Source organism: Bidens hawaiensis, unplaced genomic scaffold (assembly GCF_021521415.1).
Source record: "Bidens hawaiensis isolate Kalapana, Puna unplaced genomic scaffold, B.hawaiensis_p1.1 tig00004525_1, whole genome shotgun sequence".
NCBI classification, from domain to species: domain Eukaryota; kingdom Viridiplantae; phylum Streptophyta; class Magnoliopsida; order Asterales; family Asteraceae; genus Bidens; species Bidens hawaiensis.
Genome location: NW_027491273.1, coordinates 229395 through 252348, shown reverse-complemented (window position 1 = coordinate 252348; position 22954 = coordinate 229395). Strand labels below are relative to the sequence as shown.

The following is a 22954-nucleotide window of genomic DNA, read 5'->3' as shown; positions in this document are numbered from 1 at the left end:
ATTTCAAACACTAAAACATCGTCAGTAGAGCTTTTTTCTCTTTAGTGTTGAACCTACTCCATCAACCCAAAAGAAAACAACAAATAAGAAAAAAGAACCACAAAAATGTAACTATACGGTGAATGGGACGCAATACACACAAGGTTATCTCACGGATGGAATTATCGTCGACGCTTATCAAGAGCCGCACCCACATTTGCAGCACGACCCAAAGGTTTAGAAATTTACGTAGTGTAAGTACCAAGATATAAGAACATATCAAATGATGAAAAGTCGAAAGCACCTTGAGCCTTTAGTTCACATAAACAAACATCCTTTCAGAAAGATAGAACTATATTTATATATTGCATTGCTAAAAGCAGTAATACTAAAACAGTATCACATGAACAAATCTAAAAATAAGATTATCTTATTTTGTTTAAGTCGCAACTTGTAACATGAACTCAGAAGGCAAGGCCTGCGGCTTGATGATTATTTAGTGCTCGTGTATAAGTATGATTATAAACTATTAATCTTTAAAGAACAAATGGGTTGCACTTATCATGGGTTCTCGAGGAACTGAAATCGTTTCTTTGGACCGTTGTTTGTTTTTAACTGCATTACAAGATCTTCTCGTTCGGCCTCCACCTCAGCATATTTTAAGCTCATCTCAAGGTAACGGTCGCGAAGATCTTTTAGCTCGGTCTCCAACGATGATTTTGTCCTTTCAAACCTTTCTTTTGTTACTACTTCACTTTCAGCCTTTGATTTACCGTTCGATGTTAAAAGACTATTGCGCCCTTCGTTTTTCAACCTAAAGAGATATGTATATAATTATTTTATTATGTAATATATATTACTATATTATATAACATTTAATTTATTAATTTAATTATAAGTCTTGTTTAGGTTCGGGAGCTCGGCTCTATGAAGCTTGGGCTCGTTTATTAAACGAGCTTATATAGTTCAGGCTTGCTTAAGCTCTGCTGGACTCAATATTTTAGCGGGCTGGCTCGTTTACACCCCCTTGTGATAAAACACATTGATGTTTGACTCCCAAAAGGCAAAAGTTTAGTATAGATGAATGTAGTACTTTTTTTTCATACTGACCTTTGAAGTTGGAGTCGGTACTTGTTATTAGAATCAAGAGCCTCATCAAGCTCCGCTTCAAGCATCTCTATTTTCGCAGCATAATCGATATCTTCTTGAGAACGAGTCTCATTAACACCCTGATACAAAAGACAAAAGAGCCAAGAATTAAGATTCAGCAAAAAAGACTATATTCCCAGTAAAAATATAAGAACAATTGGATATTAGGTGAATCAAGATCCAATCTTTTTTATCATACAAAAATAGAGACTTGAACACAAACCGCTTTGCTTTTTGCTGACAATAGTTTTAGATCTTCCTCAAGAGCATTAAATTTCTTCAAGCATTCATTCTTTTCACCTTCAAGTTGTTGAATTTTCAACTGATACAGCAAATTAGCACTCTTGATCCTACTGATCTCATTTTTCATATCAGCATCCTGTGATCGTGACGCGTTTTTAACCGTTAGATCACCCTCCAGTCTCGTTACCTTCTCTTCTAATGCATTTTTCTGTCTTTTGCAGTCCTCATACTCTGATATCCTCTCAGCTTTAAGCTCTTCAAAACTAGTAGAAACCGAACGAAGAAAAGCTTCTAGATTATTCTTTTCAGCCTTTAATGTATCAAGCTTTTGCTTATAATCCAATAATTCATTTTCAAGCTTCAAAGTTTTATTAAGTTTTTCTTTTAAATTTGCAGCTTCTTCAATGAGTTGTTGGCGTTCGTATTCTGAAATCGTAAGCTTAAGTTCAAGATCATTCTCCACTGTCTTCTTTCGTTCTTCTCTCATTCTGTAACCGGTCAACAGCTTTGACTTTTTCTCGTGATCTGTCATCAGTTTCTTATAGTTTTGTTTGATGGCAGCAAGCTCAGTTGTTAGCTCATGAATCTTCAATTCTGATTCCTCGCGAACCGTTTGAAGCTCGTTTTCAATCAATTCTGTTCTTGATTGAACTTGTTTGAGAGAAGATTCCAACGTTGACTTTTCAGAAGTCAACGTTGACTTCTGTTCATAAAGCCCGGAAATCTCTACTTTGAGATTTTCCATCTTGTTTTCCAAGTTTTCAATCTCAGCTGTCTTTTCCAAATACATTTGATTCAATAAACTTTCTTCCATTGTAACCTTTTCTTTTAATTTCCAATTTTCTTGATTAAGTTCATCCAAATGTGTAGAAAGACTCTTTTCTTTAAGCATATATTCTTCCAACATAGAAGCATATTTTTCTTCTAGATCAGCTACCTTTTCAGATGAAATTACCAAATTACCCCTAGCTTCGGTTAACTCCACTTCTAAACGCGAAACTTGATCATAAAGTTTTGCCTTTTCTTTTGTCATATTTTCATATGGCTTCTGAAGATTATTGCATTCTTCAACTAGTTTCTCAGCAGAATCTTGCAGTTTCTGTTTTTCAGATTTCACATATTCACACTCCTGTTGAGTGTCTAATAATAATTTCTCTACATTCTGCAAGTTTTTTACTTCTTGTTGAAGATCTGATTTTTCAGATTCAGATTTCTCCAACTCCAATAGGGTGGACTCGTGTTGACCTTTCGTGTCTTTTAGTTGACATTCTAGTTCAGACACGCGGTCCAGTAACTTGACGCTTTGTTCTTCCATTTCAAACAGACTTACCTCCATTTCACCCTTGACTTTTTCGAGCTCGGTTGCTTTTCGTTCAAGTAACTTATTAGCAGCAACTTGTGAGTCAACACTGTTGCTAAGAACCATTAAATCATTTCTTAAATCATCTAAACATTTAGAGGTTATATTGCTTTCATTCAATGCAATTTCCATGTTTTCTTGCAACTCTTCTTTCTCCTTTTCAAGATCAGCAATTTGACCTTCTTGTTCCACTTTCAAACTCTCGAGCTCTCGGATTTTCAAACTGTATTCTTCTAGAAGCTTCTGATTTTCATCAATTGTTGTGTTTCTCTCTTGAATCACTTTCTTTGACTCTTCAAGCTCATAAACCACCTCCAAGTTTTCATTAGTTAGCTCACTACATTCATGTTCCATCTCGCTAACTTTCGTTTTCAGCCGTTGGATCTCTCTCATTTGATTTTCTTCAATTTCTTTTCTTTTGGATAATTTCATCTCCAAATTGTTAATATCTTCTTCTTTTACAGATAAGGTGTTTTTGTACTCCTTTTCAATATCTAACAAAGTTTGACTATTCGAAACTCGCTCTTTTTCCAAGTCATTGATTTTGTTCTCCAAAGCTTGTTCAAGAATCAACATGTTTGCTTGCAAAGTCTTCTCTGATTCCTCCATTTGCTGTAACTTAAGCTGCAAGCTTCTGGTTTCCACCAAATTTGAATTGTAAGACTTTTCTAACTCGGTCAACTTTGACTTAACCGCCAAAAGTTCTTCAATTTCCAATCGTTGTGCTTCTGTTGTTTCTTCTAATTCTTGAAGAATTGACACAAGTTCAATATTTGATTCTTGATTCCTTTTAAGTTGTTGGGTCAAATCAAGATTCGATTTTTTATGAGCTTGCAGCTCGTTTTCAAGTTCTTTTATGAGTTGACTTTGACTTTCTGAGTTATACGTTGACTTTGACTCCATTGTCAACTTTTGCTTGACAATTGATTCTTCTAATAGCATCTTTATATGATCAACTTCTTTCTTCATGCCATCACGTTCAGCCAATGCTGCAGACAGCTCCATTTGATTTCCCGCCAAAATTTTCGACTGGTCTGAGAATTTCTCTTTTAAAATCTCCAAGTCAAGCATTAGTTTCTGCGAATTTCGCTCCCACGTTTTGGCTTCATTACGGAGCTCTTCAATGGTGTCTTCAGCTGCTTCAAGAAGGTTCTTTGAAGAACCGGCATTCATCGCAGATGACGAGGGAGGGGCGGGTGGAGGGCTTTCCTCGTACTCCGGTTCTTGTTCGTCGTGGGTTATTCTTGATTTGAAAGATGAGTTGTTTGACTTTTCAACAGATTGATCTTCTTCGTTCGTGTAAAAGCTTCGAGGTGAACTGTTTCTGGAGTTTGAATTAAGATTCTGTTTGATTCCATTTATATGACTTTTTTGATAAAATCTTTCTTTTTCTAAAGAATATTCAGCTGAATTATTGTTCTGATTCGAACCAGATGGATCATAACTTGTTTCCTGCATTAAAGATGGACTTTTGAGGTCAAACTTTAAAGTCAACGTAAATTACTTTCATGTTCAAATTAATATAGATTATTTCAGAAATTAAGTATCAAAAGTGCTACATGTTTTATTACTTGTTGAAAAGATATTATGTAATCATCTGATGTTTCTTGAACAACTGAAGTAAGCATGTGGATTTTGAAGTTAAATTTAATGTGTTTGACCAAAAAGGTCAACTTTTTGAGAATCTTGATCATATCCAACATTACCAAGATTTTTAAGAAGTAAAGTGGGAGGCGGATTTTGAGGTCAAACTGCAAGTCAAAGTAAATTGTTTTCATGTTCAAATTTATATGGATTATCTCAAAAATTTAGTATCAAAAGTGCTACAAATTTTATTACTTGTTGAAAAGATATTATGTAGTCATCTAATGCTTCTTGAACAATTGAAGCAAGCATGTAGATTTTTGAAACTGAAATTGAGAATCTTGATCATATTAAACATTACCATGAATTTAATTCTTTCAAGAAGTGAAGTGGGAGCCAGATCTTGATTTGGAGGGGATTCAGCACTGAGATTAGGTGAGGCAGCTGATCCGTTTGATCTGCTACCAGCGTCATCATAATTTTCATCCACAGCTTCTGTATTGGATCCCGGGTAATTTGATCCTTCGACCCTTTGATATGTATTTACAACTTTCAACATCATCATACACATGATTTAACAAAAAAAAAATAATAATAATAAATAACAAAATTTATCACAAACATGTACCTGAGTTTTGTTCTTGGTGTCAGGCACTGGATTTTGACCTGAGAATGACAGCATAAGTTGGTAAGAAACAGTATCAAAGAACTCTTCAGGTTAGCGACCCAATGCCAAAAGTCATCGAAAGTGTATTCGTAGTTACTTAGCGAAAGTCTTAATGCATAAAACATACTAAATTATTACATTATATTAAATATTAAAAATTATATACATGGCTCCTTAGTATGTGATTTATGCATTATGTAAAGGAAATTTAAAAAAAGAATTATAAACGAAAGTAAGAACGTTAAACTTGACTTATTTTAAATAAAATTGGTAAATTTTATATTTTGAGAGAAATACGTAAATATGAAATTTAAGGTTAAAATGGGTATACATGAAGTTTTAAATCTTTGGAAAAATAAGGGTAAAATGGTTATCTTTGAATTGTTTTAAATAAAATGCGTAAATATGGTATTTTAAATTTTTAACTAGTTTTTAAAGGATATATGATATCTTATTTTGGATTTGGTATGTATGATATTTCACAAGTTTATAATGGTATCCATATGAACTTCTCTCAATTTTCTAATTTGATTCTGTTACATACGAAACTGTTATAACTTTCGTATTCTAAATGCAAACTTTACCTGTAAAATTGTGCCATAGTTGCATTTCTTCAATGGCAAAGAAACCAATGATGATGATCTTGAACTCGTATAATACCGTGAAATATTGACACTTGCTTCCCCAAGAATGCCAGATCTAGCAGAACCCTGCAATAACAAAATGGACGGTTGAGATCAAATGATAAATTTTCATAATTTCAAGATGAAGAGCAATCATACCATGGAAACAACAAATTTGAAAATATGTTCTTCAAGCTCTTTTGAAGAATCATAGTGTGAAATCCAGATAGATTCTGATAGGCTTTCGGTCCATAGACAATTTCCATTTCGCACCAACGCTTTGTTTGATCTTGCAATTGTTTTTCCTGTTTCTACTGAGATTATTGAGATTAAAAGCTTGTCCCATACCTTTGGTACCTAAGCAAACAAAATCCCCAACCAAAAGCATTATTATTTACCATGGATATGATATGATCAACTATTAAGTTGTCATATCAAGACAAGTTTTAAGCTGGCATGAAACATAAAAAACATCAAAAGTTTGCAGAATAATCAAAAATCACAGAAACACTTTCAGATCGAAATGATTTAAGAGTCACCATGAAAACTTGAAAATAACACACAGATTCTTTTAGTCATTTGATTGAAAAGAAAACACATGATTACCTGAAGAGCCTGGAAATTTGAAAACTTGAAATCAACTCTCTCTCCTGAACTCGGAGACTTCCCGTTTCTTTGTGATCTAAACATCTTTATCTAGTTGGTAGCTCACCGATTATCGTTGTCATATAAGACTGTGAAATCTAGTATCTCATCATCAACAAAACCATGATTACATTAAATGAAAAAGGGTTTGTTATTTTTCCTTAATGTTTTTGTCATCTGTTATGGAATGATTGATCACAATGCAGTGATATTAACAAGGCAAAAATAGATGTTTATGTTGTTTCCTCTGCTTTTTAACTCCATTTTCAACACAGAAGATAACCAGAACCGTTGGTGTCAGTTTACATATGATGATTTAGTTAGAAACAACAAAACCAGCCTTTGTAGTTTAACAATTGACATTTTTATCCCTTAACTTATATCTTAAGAATTGATATAATAATCTTGTTTTCTTGTTACTTATTTTTTTTGGTGATAACCATGAGAAAGTACTAGTGGAAAACTCATGGGACCCGTCAATACCCCGCTAACCAACAAGATCAGGTAAATCACAATTTTTTTCTGGATATGCATTTTTTTTACGATCAAAAATATAGTGGTTTAAGATAAACTCACTTAATTAAAAGAAAAAGATAGTGGTTTAAGATAAGTTTGTATCAAAATTCAGGGGTGTCATTAGAATTATAAAAATACTGAAGGAGCATTTTGAATATTATCATTTTGCACAAGGCTGCTTAATTTTCATTGGTTTAAAGTTTAAACAGATACATAAAACGGCGCAGTTTCCCAAATTTTGTTTGTATTAGAATTAAATTATTTTATAATTTGATCAATAAAATATTCTCCACAAAAAGGTTTAATTAATAATTCCAAAGAAGGGCATTGGAATATTTGATGTACTTTCCTCCGAATTAGCCCCTAATGACAAAATAATTAGATAAAATATATTTATTTTGAGTTGCTATGTAGCTAATGGGGTTGTGCATAGGCGATATTAACTGTAAGTTTGATCTGAGATATCTTTTTTGTTTGTTTGTTTCAAAAAGAAAAGAAAATTATAAAATAAATTACTGCTTTTCTATACATTTTTAGTTAGATGTTTTTATAAGCAATATAATGCTTTAATTACATAAATCAAATCAATTTTGTACAAATTGTAAACAAAAATTAAATGCTGTCTACACAACATTTATGATATTGGGTTTAGCCTAGACGTCGAACCTGCGACCTTTATTTATAAACTTTTAGTATAATTCATATCAAAGCTTAAATTAATTATGTTTTTTGCATTATAAAGTTTATGTTTAAGAGCATTTGCCTTATAAAGTTTATTTTAATGATATAAAAATAGTTTTTCTTTTGCAGATTGGTAATGTTTCATAATCTTGTCGCTTCAAGTTCGTGTAAAGTTTTTGAGTTCGTGTCCAATTTAACCCACTATCTCATAAATGCGGCCCGTTTAATCAGACACAAACTAAAAAAATATGCAAGATATCTTTTGCATTTATCCTACAGGGAACAATTTTAGCTCACATATTCAAAAGTAGCTCAATTTGATGGACTAATACGGGTAACGAGTTGACCCGCAAATACTTCTTTATTTACTAAATATTACTTTTATTTTACAATAACAATTTAAATATCTAAATAAAACACTTTATGAGGTTATAAGAATAAAAGAAGTGACTAACCTCTTTGACCCGTTTCACTTTAAACACCAGCCCTACCAAAAATCTCCACAGTTACAAGTCCCATCTTTAAAATGATGAAACCGAATCGTATCCCTAACAGTTATTACTCTATTTGTAATTCTACTCATATACTTCAAAGCTGTATGACAATCAACACACACCCTTAAATTTTTTGTGACAAGTATAGGCTTACCTGGCACTAAACTAACATCAGCTAACGCAACAGCTAACTTCTCACTATGATAAAGAAGAATGTGCTCTTTTTCCTCTTCTTCAACGTCCTGAAGGACAAAACTGTAATCTCCATCGTATCCCATAGTTTTCATAACCGCTAGCAGTTCATCCAGCCTTCTGTTTATTAATAACCATTGTGGATGCGACTTATCTCCACTCACAAACGCGTGCACGGTACCATTTATTTCAACCCAACTGCAACCTGGGCTTTTCTTAAACCCTTTTTCCCTTTGCAAAACCCGGGCCCGCGCTGCATCGTCCCATCTTTTTGCTGTACTGTATACATTAGATAAAAGTACAAAATTCCCACTACTTTCAGGTCCAAGAATTTCAACATTTCTTGAAATTTCTTCTACTAACCCGACATTTTTGTGTATTCTACAAGCTCCAAGTAATGTGCTCCAAATACCAACATCGGGTTTAAATGGCATACTTTGAATGAACCTGTGGGCCTCAGTTAAGAGTCCCGCCCGGCCCAATAGGTCTACCATACATAAGTAGTGTTCTTTCCTTGGTGCGATGCGAAACTTGTCAATCATGGCAGCAAAACAATGTTTCCCTTCTGAAACAAGTTTTGAGTGGCTGCAAGCGGATAACAGGCAGATGAAAGTGACATCATCTGGATCAAAACCTAGGGTTTGCATATGTTCAAATAATGAAACTGCTTCCGGCCCGAATCCGTGTATGCCATAACCTAAAATCAGAGCATTCCATGAAATCAAATCTCTTTTAGGCATTTGATCAAAAACTAACCGCGCAGCGTCTAGTTTACCACATTTCGTGTACATGTCAATAATAGCATTACATACTTTCGTACATTCAGTAAATCCTTGAACTATAGAATAGCTATGACCACATGCTCCATGTTCTAAAGCTGCCAAATGTGAACATGCAGGAAAGAAACCAATCATCGTTTCTATATCGGGATTAATACCAAACAATTTCATTTTCTTGAACATATTAAAAGCTACCCCTACATCACCATTTTGCACACAACCAGATATGATGGTGTTAAAAGACACCGTGTCTTTTAACCCCATTTCATTGAAAAACATCATTGCATCGTTTATGATCCCGCATTTGGAGTAGAGTGAAACAAGGGTGTTACTAACTATTAAATAAGAAACAAAACCTAACTTTAATGAATAACCATGTATCAATCTTCCTTTGTTGATGTCTGTAAGATTAGCACACACACGAAGAACGGTTGCAAGCATAACAGGAGATATAGATATGCCGGCACCACTTTTGACTGCACGGTCAAATAGTTCAAGTGCCTCAATGGTTGAATCACAAGCAACAGATGCGGCTATCATAGCACTCCAAGTAACCTCATTTTTTACACTAATTAAATCAAAAACTCTCCTTGTGTAATCCAAACATCCACATTTCGCATACATGTCCAATAACCCGGTCCCAACAACCACATCACCATCGTACCGTCTCCTCAAACAAAACCCGTGCACGGCTTTCCCCACCATCAATTCACCGGCCTCTCCGATAGCCGGAAGAACAGCCGCAACAGTCGACGAATTCGGGCTCAATCCCACCTCCTGCATTTCCTTAACCAACCCAATCATTTCATCATACATCCTGTGAAGCGAACTCCCCGCAATCATCGCATTCCACGCCACAACATCTCTCCTAGTCATTTTATCAAACACCTGGCGCGCTTCGCCTAACAACCCGCACTTCGTATAAAAATCAACCAAAGCTGTACAAACATACACATCATCATCAAGACCCTCGTTTTTCACACACTGGTGAATCAATTTACCGAACCCAACATCCCGAGTTCCCGAACACGCTTTCAAGGCGAACGGGTACGTATACTTATTCGGCATGACACCCGATTGGATCATTTCAATATACAACCCAATGGCGTGATCAAAGGGTCCTTCCCAAGCATAGGCTCTGATTAACTGGTTCCATAATAATACATTGTTGTTTTTTTCTGGGTGAGGCATTTGGTCGAACACTTGGTGGGCATGTTTGAGTTGGTGGAATGATATGTAGACACGGGTGAGTTTGTCAAGTATGATGGAGTTGTGTGTGATGTTGGTCTTTAGGTAGTGTTGATGGATTGATTTGGCGGTTGTTAGTGATCTTGATTTGATTGAATTCTCGAGAATTTGTAGGTAGAAGGATGTGTTTGATGGCATTGATAGGTAATCGAGCCAAAGAGATTCAAAAATTATTCAAATTTCATCAGCTGCTTACAAATTTTAAGTAACCCGTCTTCACCGTCAAAGTTTAAGCAATCTCATCTGTTCCGTCCAAACTTTAAAAAAAAAAATGTGTCCTTTTCTATAACATTTTTTCTCTTTCATCGAACATTTTATTCTTTTTTTCTTCTTCTTTATCCTTCTCATCTTTTGGTCGGGGAAGACAGGATTACTTAAAATTTGGATGGAGCCGATGAGATTCAAATCATTTTTGAATCTCGATGCTCGATTACTTAGGTGTCTTCCAAGACGAGATTTGAAGGGTTATTTCGGAATTTTGAAATTTTTTTGGGTTATTCTGGGATTCTCTCTTCAAAATTCAAAAGGGTTATTATGGGAATTTTCCCATTTTGTTTTTTGTTTGGGGGAAAACAATGAATAAAGACCCACTACCCGTGGCAACCCAATGGTAAAAAGCAATCCTATACATTCGTTATTGCAGACAGTAAAGTCCACCATCTCTTGCTCAGGAAAAACTCGCCGCTCGAAGGCCCATTGAGGCAAAACCTGGTTGGGATCGGATTCGAACTTGAGACCTTCCGGCCTTCATCCCAAATCTTTATAAATCCTCTAATGTCAGTTGAGTTGAAGCTCATTGGCTTGTGGTAAAACTATTATATATATACTTCACAAGTCGGTTTAAATACAACATGCATAAATGAACCAACCCGTCTTATATGACTGTGATGAAACTAATCAAACTATTTGTGATTTACATTTTAGTTATTTCTGGTTTACGCTAGCGAACATGATATTTGCGTCTTTTACTTATCATAACAGTTGTTGTAGCTGTCTTTGTATAAGAGGTTGACATTTGAAAATTCAATTAATTTCATAAACACAAGATTTATGTAACCTACTAACTTACAAGTTATTTATAGTATCACATACGTAATTAGGACTACACCTAAGTGCACAATCATAGCCCTTCTTTCACTATCGGTCTCTACAAAAATCAAAATAATCTAATATTGCATGGTATGCCTTCCAATTTTGAAATATTCTGAACATCTATTTGAATTGTATAAAATTGTATAAAAAAACACTTTTAGATTAACGCATTTTAGTGATATTCTAAAAAAAATAATAATAATAATTTATCTAGTTAATTTTGAAAAGAAACACAAGTACAAGCATCTTTCTGTTATGAAACACGTGTACTAAGAAATTGACCAAAACGTCATATATTTTCCATCAGCTTCTATAACAAACAACCTAAGCAAGCAGTTAATGCGGAAAAATATCGGATATTGGTCAAGGACCGATATCTGAGATATCGGTTATCGCAGTGAGATATCGGTAATTTTAATATCATGTAAAATTCATATATATAGCAATTTAACACTAATAATTCAATATAGTCTCCTATCATTAACAAATTAATCTTTTGCAAATTGTAAAACACTAACAATCGTAGTAAGTAAGAATTGACTAAGACTTAAAAACAATAATATTGAACACTAAAAGTTGATAATTAAGACTTAAAACACTGATATCGGGAATATCGGTTAAATACTAGTCCAATATCGGTCATTATCGTTGATATTATCGGTACCGATATTCTAATTTATATATCGTCAAAGGACCGATAACCGATATAAGGTGATATGTCGGCGATATCAACTCCATTGCAAACAAGCTCTTCTTATACGTTAAGAAGTAATTCATCAAGGTTTGAGTTTTATTATGTTTTGCCAACATTTCACTTGCCATGAGATGGCAGGAGTTTACACTTGCACTTATTTATAACTTACGTGCCTACTTGCATATGTTGATGTGACATATTACCTTCTTATTATTTTTAATTAATTGACGTCAATGGTCCCACAAGTGACCCGTGTCTGCCTGTAGTAGTAGCAAGGGAGAACGGCAATCACACGGCAAATAATAATAATAATAATAATAATAATAATAATAATGATAATCGAAAATTGAAGTATTGATTATCTTTGGTGTAGTATCATTGAATCAGGCTTTAATCATGTTCAACAACTCCTTCTGGTGACCTTCTTCATTTCCACTCAATTCTAGGGTTTACTATCGTATATTATTATTAGCTCATTTAAAACTTATTGGTAATTTGAAATTAACCGAGATTTACTAGTGGATCATGAATATGCTAATTGCTAAACCGAGCAACGTCTTGTTCATGTTCGCCTGTTAAGCTTTTATCTGACAAACGGACAGCGAGCGAAACTTCTTGCTTGTGTATGTTTATTAACGAAATGAATTTGTTTTCACAAACAGTGTTTTATTTGATATAGCTAACCAAGAATAATCAGTGTCAACGGTTCGGTCCAGCTAGCATATTCATATTGCTAGTTTTACATATAAATTAATCACTAATCACTAATACTCATATATATTTTTGCTTTATAGTTTATAATTTGCTTAAAAATCTATATGATAAGATTAGAAAAGTAACTAAAAATTTTTAAAAAACCTTAAATGAACAAATATAAACAAACAAGCATTAATGAACATAAAGAGCACCTTATGGAACATTCACGAACACGATTAAACGAGCATGACATCTGTTCGTATTCGTTCATTTAGTAATCGAACGGAATTCCTTGTTCGTGTTCGTGCATTTATTAAAATGAATGAACGTAAACAAACTTCCCGCCCAACAGTTCGTTGCCCGTTTGCCTGCCACTTTATTGTAATCGTTTTGAATTTACTTAGAAATAGCAAAGATTGTGAAAAAAATAAAAAAAAACAGTTCGCCAAATGTTCTGTTTGTTTACAGCCAGTTAAAAGTCATCTATGAACTCATATTTTGAGAGGAAGAACTGCACAAGTGTCATAATATTTGCATTTTTTTCACTTTTTTAAACTGTTTTTACGAGAAGGGGCGATGAAGAACAGCATCATATGCAGACAAATGTAGATAGACCGGTATCGCGTATTCCGCCAGAGGCTGCTGGCATCGTTCATGTCTTGAAAGACAAAAGGTTTACTGATCTGCTTTGTTTTATTAGCATATATTAAGTAGTTACTAAAAGATTCAGGAGATATGCGTTTTCTAATAATAATAAGCTAGTAATGTTTTTTCATAAAATTTTCTCCAAAATGATTGCAGCTAAGAGGTTTGAAATTGAACGAATCTTCTTGTGAGCATATTGACAATTGTAGCTTGTTTAAAAGTTTTATTTTGACCCGATCCCTTTTTTGCTTGTAGTGCTAGTGAGCTGCATAAGCTTTTGACCGACAAAAATGCATATCGACAGTTTTTACTTTCACTTGACGTGGTCCAAACTCAGATTCATGTAAGTCATTATCCAGTTTCATTATATTTTATTGCTCGTTATCATGATTACAAACAAGTTGATTTACTAATTTGGGCACACAAATTGTTTTTTTTTATTTTCTTTAATGACGGTTATTTATATTTCTGACAAATAGTCATATGTCTTTCATTAAACAATGTGCTAAGTCATGCTGCAACTTGAAATATAAGTACATCTTTATGTATAAAGACCATTCTGTTTAAAACTGTTGTGAATATACTAACATTGATATCTCCATTTCCATATACCTTCTCTTTATTCTTAATATCAGCTGAGGAACGAATTGAGGAATGAAACTATTCAGCTTGCGAGTTCTTCAATAATCTCTTTACGAGCAATAAACATGTTTAATAGAACCCAAAGTCAGCATAATTTGTCAACGTAATGATTCTTTTATGCAGAACACAACTTGGAAAAGGAACCACGCATCAAGGAGCTGCGAAACCAGGTTAGTTCTTCACGTCATCAATTCACGTGTCTTGTAATCATTCGGGTCATGTTCTATCTTCAATGGGGTCAAACAGGTAAAATGAAGGAAAAACACTAGCTTAAAAAGAAACAGGTCAAAAGTAGCTTAAAGTGTATTTTTAATGCATAAAACCTACTAAATCATTTCTTCATAACGTTAATCTATTATTGAAATCATATAATTTTTGTAGTCATATATGAGGGGTGTCAATCGTGTCGGGTTGATGGGTTTCAGGTTGGCGGGTTGAGATTCTTCAACCCGAACCCAATCCATATATTTATTCGTGTGGTGTCGTGCCGACCCATTTAAATTCGTGTCATGTTCAGGTTGTGTTTCGGGTCAACCCATTTTACGTTCATATACAAATATTAGTAATATCTATTGACTTAGTAATAAATTAAACAATTAATTACCCTTATTCGTATAAAACTTGTTAATAATTTGTGATAGATCTACTTGTTTTTGTGTATTTATCTCTCATTCTCAATTAACAAACTTAGGTTCACATATTTGGCTCAAGATAAAAACAAACAAATGGAAATAACCAGAGAATAGACAGATATAACTAATAAAATAAAAATGTTGGAAGTAAAAAGTAGATAAAAGTGATTTAAAAAGAAATTAGTTTTACTTTTAAAAGTTAATTCATATATGAAAATTTTAAAAATCTAAGTACTTAACTTTAAAATTTAAAACTTCTTATCTCTAAAATTAAAATATTGACTTCTTTAAAAAACTTAAATGGGTTAACAGGTCAACTCACTTTTTAACGGGTCGGGTTCGTGTTGACCCATTTTTAAACGTGTCGGGTTCGGGTTGACCTGTTTAAGAAAACGGGTCATGTCAGCCGACCCAAAACCTATATTTTTTTCGTGTCGGGTCAAGAATTGACACCCCTATATATGACACGCTTATCATCTATAAAAAGATTGTCTTTGAAAAAGTTTCGGGTCAGCCTAACTGACCCATTTCAACCTGTATAACTTAGATGATATATTGATATTTCCTTATTATTTTTTGGATGTAGTGCCAAATAATTCGGGTCACTGAACTGGCTGCTGCAAGAGAGAAGCTCAACGAGCTTGAAAAGCAAAAACAAGAAATCCTCACCTTTTACTCTCCCGCATCCTTGCTTCATCGTCTGCAAGGTAAAGCTTCAATTTATTCAGAAGTTATAAAATTATTGTAGTTAATACTTATATGTAATCTTATATCACACGAGTTATCTAAAAAATTATGTTTTGGTTATTTGCAGAGGCAATGCGTAAAACAGAAGATGAATCAGAAGCCCTCCACCAACAGCTTCTAAATGGAGAGATTGATCTCACTGCTTTCATCCACAAGTACAAGACCCTTCGTAAGTTGTACCATAAGTGGGCCCTCACCCGTCTCGCAGCCAATATGTCTATGGTTAATCAACAGTTTTAACTAGTTAGTGTGTGTTTTCATGATTCTCATTAGACTTTGTGATGTATATATTTTGAAACTATAAAAATCACTATATTTAACCGTAAAAGGTTAACTATATACATATTGATTATAGACTAGTAGTAAGGTTCCTTGAAGAGAACCACATAAAGAATACAACATATTGAGAAAACAATTATAGCAATATCAAAAGTAAGAGCTGACTTGGCTTGATCACTCAGCTCCATGTTCCTTCCTCCAAGCCAGTCAACCATGTCCGGGATTGACTCCCAGTTTTCTATATCTTTCATGTATGGATCTTCCAGCTTTACCCTCATCTTCTCAGCTTCTCGGCTCGCAGCTTCCTGAGCTAAGGTCCAGTCGTAGAACCTTCGCTTCTCGGGGTCACTCAACACGCTGTAAACTTCTCTTAGTTTCAAGAACATTTCGGAGGCGGCTTTGAGCGGGAGAGAAGTGGTGTCTGGATGGTACTCTTTGGATAGCCGCCTGTATGCAGCCTTGATCTCTTCTAAGTCGGCTTCTGCTGGCATCCCTAAGAACCTGCCATTGGTCAACAAGGTTAGTAAGTCTAGGTTGATTCTAGCTGTAAGCGAAATATATTGTGAAAACCGGGAACTGGCTTCACAGCTGTAGGGCTCAAATTTCGGTTTTCAACCAAAAACCAAACTAAATTGAAACTGTTTAAAACTGATCCGAATTGCATATTCCGTTTTTGGTTTCAAAGATCAGAATTTGGTGTAAATATAATAACAAATAATGGTTATATTAGTCTTGTAATTTAGTCTAATTCAGTTCAAGTTTTAGCCTAATCTTATATAAGTCAACCCAACCAATAACAAATGTTGGTTATTCGGTTTTTTAGGTTAAAACCGAGACCCAAACCAAATGCAAATTTGGTTCGCTTTTAGTTTTCAGTTGCAACCAAAAAAAGCCCCCACACCGAATAAGCATAAGTAATAAACGAAAACTGAACCGATGAAAACTTCTGCATAACCGGCCCGGTTGGATCTATTTTAACTGACTTGCTATCGGTTGAACCAGCAAACTGGACATGTGTTTGGAGCAGATTTCATTCTTTTATATTTATTTTTTAAAACTTCATATTTTGCTAAAAGTAGTTTCATATCTTCTTTTAAACTCTTATGCTTTCAGCCGGTTTCGAAAACAGGCCTGATCAGTGAACCAGTAAGACGGTCGGTTGGATGACCGGCCCAGTATGTAATTAATATTTGTCTTAGAGATAGAACAGAGAAACACTAACTGGTAATGAGAATCAGTTGAATTATTGATCAACTCAGAGAATTTTTCACCAAGCAAATTCTTCTTCTGCTCTTCCTCCACCGATTCGGTAGCCGTAGCAGCGCTGCTACCGCCACCGACCCATCCTTCATCTTCATTCTCCCAATGAATTCTGGTATCAACTTCTGGTGATGGCCTCTTCCTACCACTTTCTTTCCCTTGTGCTGCATAGACCCTTATAACACCTCTACCGCCTGCTCGGGTGACTGGTGCCAACCACGAGCTTGCGGTAGACGTGGCGGGTCTGGTGGTAACACCACCTCTCCCTGGTAGAAGAGACAGTGAAGGTGAGGGTATTGCTGTTGTTGCAGCCATATGAAAATTTGGTGGTTGAATAAAACTAATGTTAGAAGTAGCCTTTGGTATCCATAAAATTTAGATGTTATTTGAGTTGTTTCATTTGTGTGGCTGAAACTTATTTTCTGGCAACATGACCCATTCATATTATTAAGTTTTGAAAAATAAAAATATATTGTTTATAATATTTCTTTCTTTGTATAACGACATTTACTCTGAACTCAAAAACATGAAGCTATTTCCTATATTATTATTATTTTTTAGATAATTGCTGAAGAGAAATACGCAGGGCCGGCTCAATGTACTCAGAGGTCTAAAACTAACTAAAATATTGATTTTTTTTTTTTTGGCGTATAATAAGTACTAAAGAGTATCCAAGAATTATAGAATATAGAAGAATGGAGTGATAACGGATATGAGACATTTCACCTTAGCTTGTGGCCCACTAGTGACTTACTAATTGTAAAAAAAATCTATTTAAAAACTCACAATACATAACCCGTATATTAGGTAGAGTCCCTGTAAAGTTGGAGGCCTAAAGTTATGACCTGATTTAGCTTACCTACGAGACGGTCCTAAAGTAGATTTAAAATTGGGACTGTATGTAAGTATTTACTGGGTTCGGATTAATCCTATCCTAGTCGATATGTGAAAGTTGGGATTGTTAAAATCCAATAACCCATTCTTCAATTCGGTTGGTTATTTAAACTATGAAATATTGGAGAAATGTATTGTAAAATCGTTTATTTGGGATATATATAATTAGTTTTTTTAACAAGTATAAGGTAATACCTATCTATGAACAATTAAAAATAATAAATTTGATACTAGTTAACAGAAACGAACAAAGTTTCCTTTGATTTTATACCATTTTTGCATAACAAAAGATGATAACAAAGTCATTTAATAGAACAACTAAACATTAAGACATCAATAGTTTTTTTCTTTATTACCATCGTTATCGTTATCGTTATCATTTTCCTTCCCGTATGAATCATCATCACCATCATTATCGTTATCATTATCCTTTTCCTTCCCGTAAGAATTATCATCATTACCGTTACCATTATTCTTTTCCTTCCCGTATGAATTATCATCGTTATCATCATGTGTATCGGGTTCATCACACATAGGTGTGGTGTAATAGAACGGGTCGAGAATGTGTTTGATTATATCTCGGTACATGATGCTTGGGCGGCCAAGTTTGACCCCAGTTTTGCCTCCCGCAAAATTAGTGGGGATGTTGCAAATAGGGTCAGGCGAAGAAACGAGCCTTGCGAAACAAGCTTCCGGGTTTATCTTCTTTCCATAGATGTATTTGTTTACGGTAACTTCAAATTCACCAGCTTTATCAGTCTTGTCACTTCCATAGTAAATAATTCTTTTTCTGTTGTCCATACATGTCACAGAAACAACACAACCTAGAAACACAAGTCACGTTGCAAGTTGTAGATTAAAAAAGCGACCAAAAAAAATATAAAATATAAAATCAAAAATCGCATACCTTCGATAGGTTTATTTCCATTAACCCATTCATTCCACCCCTCAGTACAATCTTGGCAAAGCACTTTGCCACCAACATGAAAGACCCCGCCAGCAGTGTTGGCGGGGATATCCTCGTAGCATTCAGCTATGTTCATCACCGCCGTGGCGGCAACGAGCAACACCATTGACCACACCAACTTCATCTTTTGTATTACAACCGGAAAACAATAATTTTGATGGTTGTGTATGGAAGACAAATGCCATGACTTGCATTTGTGTGTGTATATATAATGGATGTTGACCAAAATTTGAAGTGGATGGGAACTACTTGCAACGTGCAAGCCATTTCCTATGGATGTATTACGTAATGGTTGGTAATTCGGTATGATTATTATATAATTATTGGTGGAGATTTGGAATAAAATAACATTCCTTTTAGTTTGGTCTGTTTCAGTCTTTCATAGTTGGGCCTTAGGCCTTACATAATTTGAACTCTCAGGTTTAGGGTTGTTCATGAGTCGAATCGAACTGAGCGAAGGCTTACTCGTTGCTTGGATCGTTTACAACGGAACCGAATCGAACTGTGGAAATTCGAAACGAGCCAAAATCGAATCGTGCATTTTTCGATGAACATCGAACGATTTTTTAGCATTATTTATTTCTTTTTCACTTTACAAATTTCAATAAGAAATAAGTGCGAAGGTTGTAAATAATGTATTTTGTGAACAAATGAGTAGTTTTCAGACAAACGTGTAATAGGTTGTAATTTTTTATGAGAAATAAATTTGAATTGAGATATAATAAACATGTGAACAAACTTCTGGTATTTTGAAAACTTAAAGTGAACAAATATATAATATATATAAACGAAACCCTTAAAATCCTATGTGTCACGATATGGTCGCTCCCCCCTTTTATGGAAACCACCAGATTGTTTAATTTTTAAATGGAGACCTCTCATTGATTTAACCCAAATTCATGGGTATGGGTCTTACCAAAACCATATAGCTCTTAAACGGGTTATAACATCTCATTAAATTAAAAATTAATTTTACCAAATATTTGATATTAAAATTCTATAAAATAGGGATATACTAAAATTTAATAGCCAATTTAAAAAGAAAAAGATATTATTTATAATTAATAAACAATTTTATAGTAAAAAAATAAGCTGGTCATGGGTCACCAAATCCAGATAACTTTTAAACAGGCTATAACATATCATTTATTTATGAAACATTTTCATCATCAAACTCTAAGTATATTATTAACTTTCTTACAATAAAGAAAATTAAAATTCAAAATATAAATATTAAAAAACTAAAAATATAAAGCAACCGTTCTATCAAGCCATCATATTGCTTATTTGTAAATGAAGGTTTCTCACGCATTTAACCCGAATTCACGGGTAAAGGTTTCACCAAACCCCGATAGCTCTTAAATGGGTTATAACATCTTATTATATTAAAAATTAGTCTAATCAAATATTTGACATGAAAATCCTATAAAGTAGGGATATACTAAAAATTAATATCCTATTTTATTCAAAAAAATATATATTATTTATAATTAAGAAACAATTTTATAATAAAGAAAATAAACGGGTAATGGGTATCACCAAACCCATATAATTTTTAAACCAGATTATAACATATAATTTATTTGTGAAACCATTTCATCATCAAACCTCAAGTATATTAATTATTAGTTTTCTTACAATAAATAAAATTAAAATCCAAATAAACATATATAAATATTAAAAACGAATAATGTAAAACAACCCCCATAATACGGGGGATAAAATCTAGTAAATTTATAAAATTTACGGAATTGAGAAAATTTTAAACGGTTTAAAGAATTGTATACTTGTATTTATGTGTGCTGTCTATATATTTATATATTTGTTCATATATAATTATATATAAAATAAATTAAAAATATTCGAGCCGAACCGAACCGAACCTAGCAAACCTTTGCCCGTTGCTTGGCTCATTTACAAACCGAACCGAGCGGGAGCGAAAAAACGAGCGAGCATTTTCCGAGCAATTTCCGAGCGAGCGGCGAACGGTTTGGACGGCCCTACCCCGGTTCTTAGTCTGGCTCTATCTCTCTCTATATATTTTTTTCTTCTTTAAATAGTATGCTATCAGTTCATTTGGCCGTTTAAGTTTTCAAATTTTAATAATTTTGTAAATAATTTACAAAATTGAAATTTTGTATTTTTTTTAAGAATAATAATGAGCTTAGCTTCACTTTGATCTAGCAACCACATATATGAAATATTCATCCACAAACCACAACATGAGTAACATGAGCATCGCCGTCGTCGTGGTGGCTGTTGTCCTCCTCAATAGATAGTTCGACCCTCTATCATGATCTAGGGAGAAGAGAGGAAGGGGATGACAACAACAACGACTAAGATGATGATGGTGGTGGTATGCTATGGGTGTTGAGGAGGACAAAGACAATTTCATCAACATTTAATTCGTCAAGATGTTGTGTTTGGTGACTCGAGAAAAATGTTTGCCTCAACTCTTCCAAATGGTCGCCTAAACTCTTTCAAATGGTTGTGAAGCTGACCATTTGGAAGAGTTGGGCACAAAATTTTCTCAAATCGTCAAAGGTAACATCTTGACGAATTAAACGTTGTTGAAATTGTCTTCCTTTAGCATTCGGGCCCCGTCATGTGTTGTGGATATATTGTTGAATTAAATGTTGTCAAAATTTTCTTCCTTTAGCAGCATCACCATATCGTCACCGTCGTTATGGTTCAAACTTCAAAGCCCTTAAAGCCCCACCCCTTTAGTATTCGGGCCCCGCTATGTATTATGGATTTATTGTTGTCACCCAATAATGCCTAGAAGAAAACTCCCTTACCCTCCCCGACGTGATGTGGAGGGGCTTTAAAGCCACGCCACATCACTTTAGCGCCCTCCTTTGCAGCCAACAACAAGGAGCCTTACAGTTTGACTATTTTGGATAAGACTCAAAATAGCTTAAAATGAATTTGGCAAACATTGTAGTGAAGAAAGAGGCTATAGAGCAATCCCAACATGTGTCGTACCTAAACTTTATGTGAATTATGGGATATGGCCTATGGGTGTTGTATTTCAGGTGGTTCATTCTCACAACTTATTTGCAGAGAATCAAGTTACTTTTAGAAAGCTATGGTAGATTGATAATAACCAAAAGCATGAAATGATATATTATGCAATGTATTTTTTATATTATATATTAGAATTACTCATAACATACTTTTAATTCACTCTTACTAACCACATATATTTGTACCTTGCAGTTTCACTAATTTGGCCATGACTCAAAATGATTGAAGATATTTCAGCCAACATTATTGTGAAGATGGAGCAATTCTAGCATGTGTCATACATGACAACTTTTATGGATTGTGGGGTATGTGCCTTGTACTTTAGGTGTTCAATCCTCACATCTTATTGTAAAAAATCAAAGTTATTTGTAGAAACTTATGGTAGCAACCAAAAGCGTGGGATAATATGGGATTGTTGGGAGGAAAGAAAATTGGGATTGGTAACATTGGATCAAAAGTTGCTATAAGACTATAAACTTCATAAAGCGAAAAAAAAAACCCACACCTTTCACTTAAATGTCACGCATTAACTAAAGACACGCATCACGTAATCAATAACAAAGTCATGACTGTTATAGAGAAAAATAGGGTCAATGTAAATGTGCCCCGTGTATCTGTCGTTGATAATGTTCTTATTATTAGACAGGAAGTAAATTTGAATCCTATAATAATTATCAATGAAAGAATACTATATATCATGTCAATGAAGTTTTGATCATCTTTGTGCTAGTCCATGACTTTTTCTTAATTTGATGAGCCTAAACTCCTATGTGAGATAATCAAATTTCAGCTTATTAGTTATAAAGGTGATTGTGGTTTCGGGTTGACGTGCCAAACCAAATACAAACCGAAAAATTATATGCTAACCTAATTTTACGTGTAAATTAGGTGGTTTTCATCTCATATGCAAAACTAACTTTGTCTAACCCAATTTTATACGGAATTTATTCATAGTTGTCAGTTTTTGTAATGATAAATATTTGTATGTAGAACTTTTAAGAAATATTCATGGGGTCGGTAAACAAAGTTACAAAAGAGAACATGGGTGACTTACTGACTTTGATATCCTCAGGCTTCTCATACCAACTGATATTGAGTTATTTACCTTCAAGGAGATCACATTTTTGTTTTTAGTTGCCAGCTAGACTTCCCGAAAGACGACCCATGACTCATCCTTGGGTTACTCTCCCGTCATTGGATGGATCTACTCAATCAAACA

At 34.2% G+C, this 22954-nt stretch overlaps 5 protein-coding genes across 5 annotated transcripts; 1 reads left to right on the top strand and 4 right to left on the bottom strand.

Annotated features, from left to right (window-relative positions):
- Positions 1-433: 433 nt before the first annotated feature.
- On the bottom strand, positions 434-6469 carry LOC143626883 (uncharacterized). Its single transcript, XM_077096823.1, has 8 exons — positions 6212-6469; positions 5765-5962; positions 5567-5692; positions 4944-4981; positions 4677-4845; positions 1352-4183; positions 1090-1208; positions 434-793 (listed from the first exon to the last, which is right to left on the bottom strand). Exons 1-8 carry the CDS (start codon positions 6293-6295, stop codon positions 541-543), a joined length of 3819 nt encoding a protein of 1272 aa, XP_076952938.1. The 5' UTR covers positions 6296-6469; the 3' UTR covers positions 434-540.
- Positions 6470-7714: 1245 nt separating this feature from the next.
- On the bottom strand, positions 7715-10298 carry LOC143626852 (pentatricopeptide repeat-containing protein At3g16610-like). The gene has a single exon (XM_077096802.1). It carries the CDS (start codon positions 10296-10298, stop codon positions 7935-7937), a length of 2364 nt encoding a protein of 787 aa, XP_076952917.1. The 3' UTR covers positions 7715-7934.
- A 2920-nt stretch (positions 10299-13218) lies between these two features.
- On the top strand, positions 13219-15642 carry LOC143626786 (vacuolar protein-sorting-associated protein 37 homolog 1-like). Its single transcript, XM_077096756.1, has 6 exons — positions 13219-13315; positions 13543-13630; positions 13923-13962; positions 14053-14099; positions 15148-15268; positions 15376-15642. The coding sequence occupies exons 1-6, from the start codon at positions 13236-13238 to the stop codon at positions 15546-15548; spliced, it is 549 nt and encodes a 182-aa protein (XP_076952871.1). The 5' UTR covers positions 13219-13235; the 3' UTR covers positions 15549-15642.
- Positions 15643-15664: 22 nt separating this feature from the next.
- Positions 15665-17162, bottom strand: LOC143626785 (NAD(P)H-quinone oxidoreductase subunit T, chloroplastic-like). Its single transcript, XM_077096755.1, has 2 exons — positions 16810-17162; positions 15665-16088 (listed from the first exon to the last, which is right to left on the bottom strand). The coding sequence occupies exons 1-2, from the start codon at positions 17160-17162 to the stop codon at positions 15665-15667; spliced, it is 777 nt and encodes a 258-aa protein (XP_076952870.1).
- Positions 17163-18074: 912 nt separating this feature from the next.
- On the bottom strand, positions 18075-18901 carry LOC143626851 (uncharacterized). The gene is made up of 2 exons (XM_077096800.1): positions 18649-18901; positions 18075-18565 (listed from the first exon to the last, which is right to left on the bottom strand). Exons 1-2 carry the CDS (start codon positions 18830-18832, stop codon positions 18075-18077), a joined length of 675 nt encoding a protein of 224 aa, XP_076952915.1. The 5' UTR covers positions 18833-18901.
- Positions 18902-22954: the final 4053 nt, after the last annotated feature.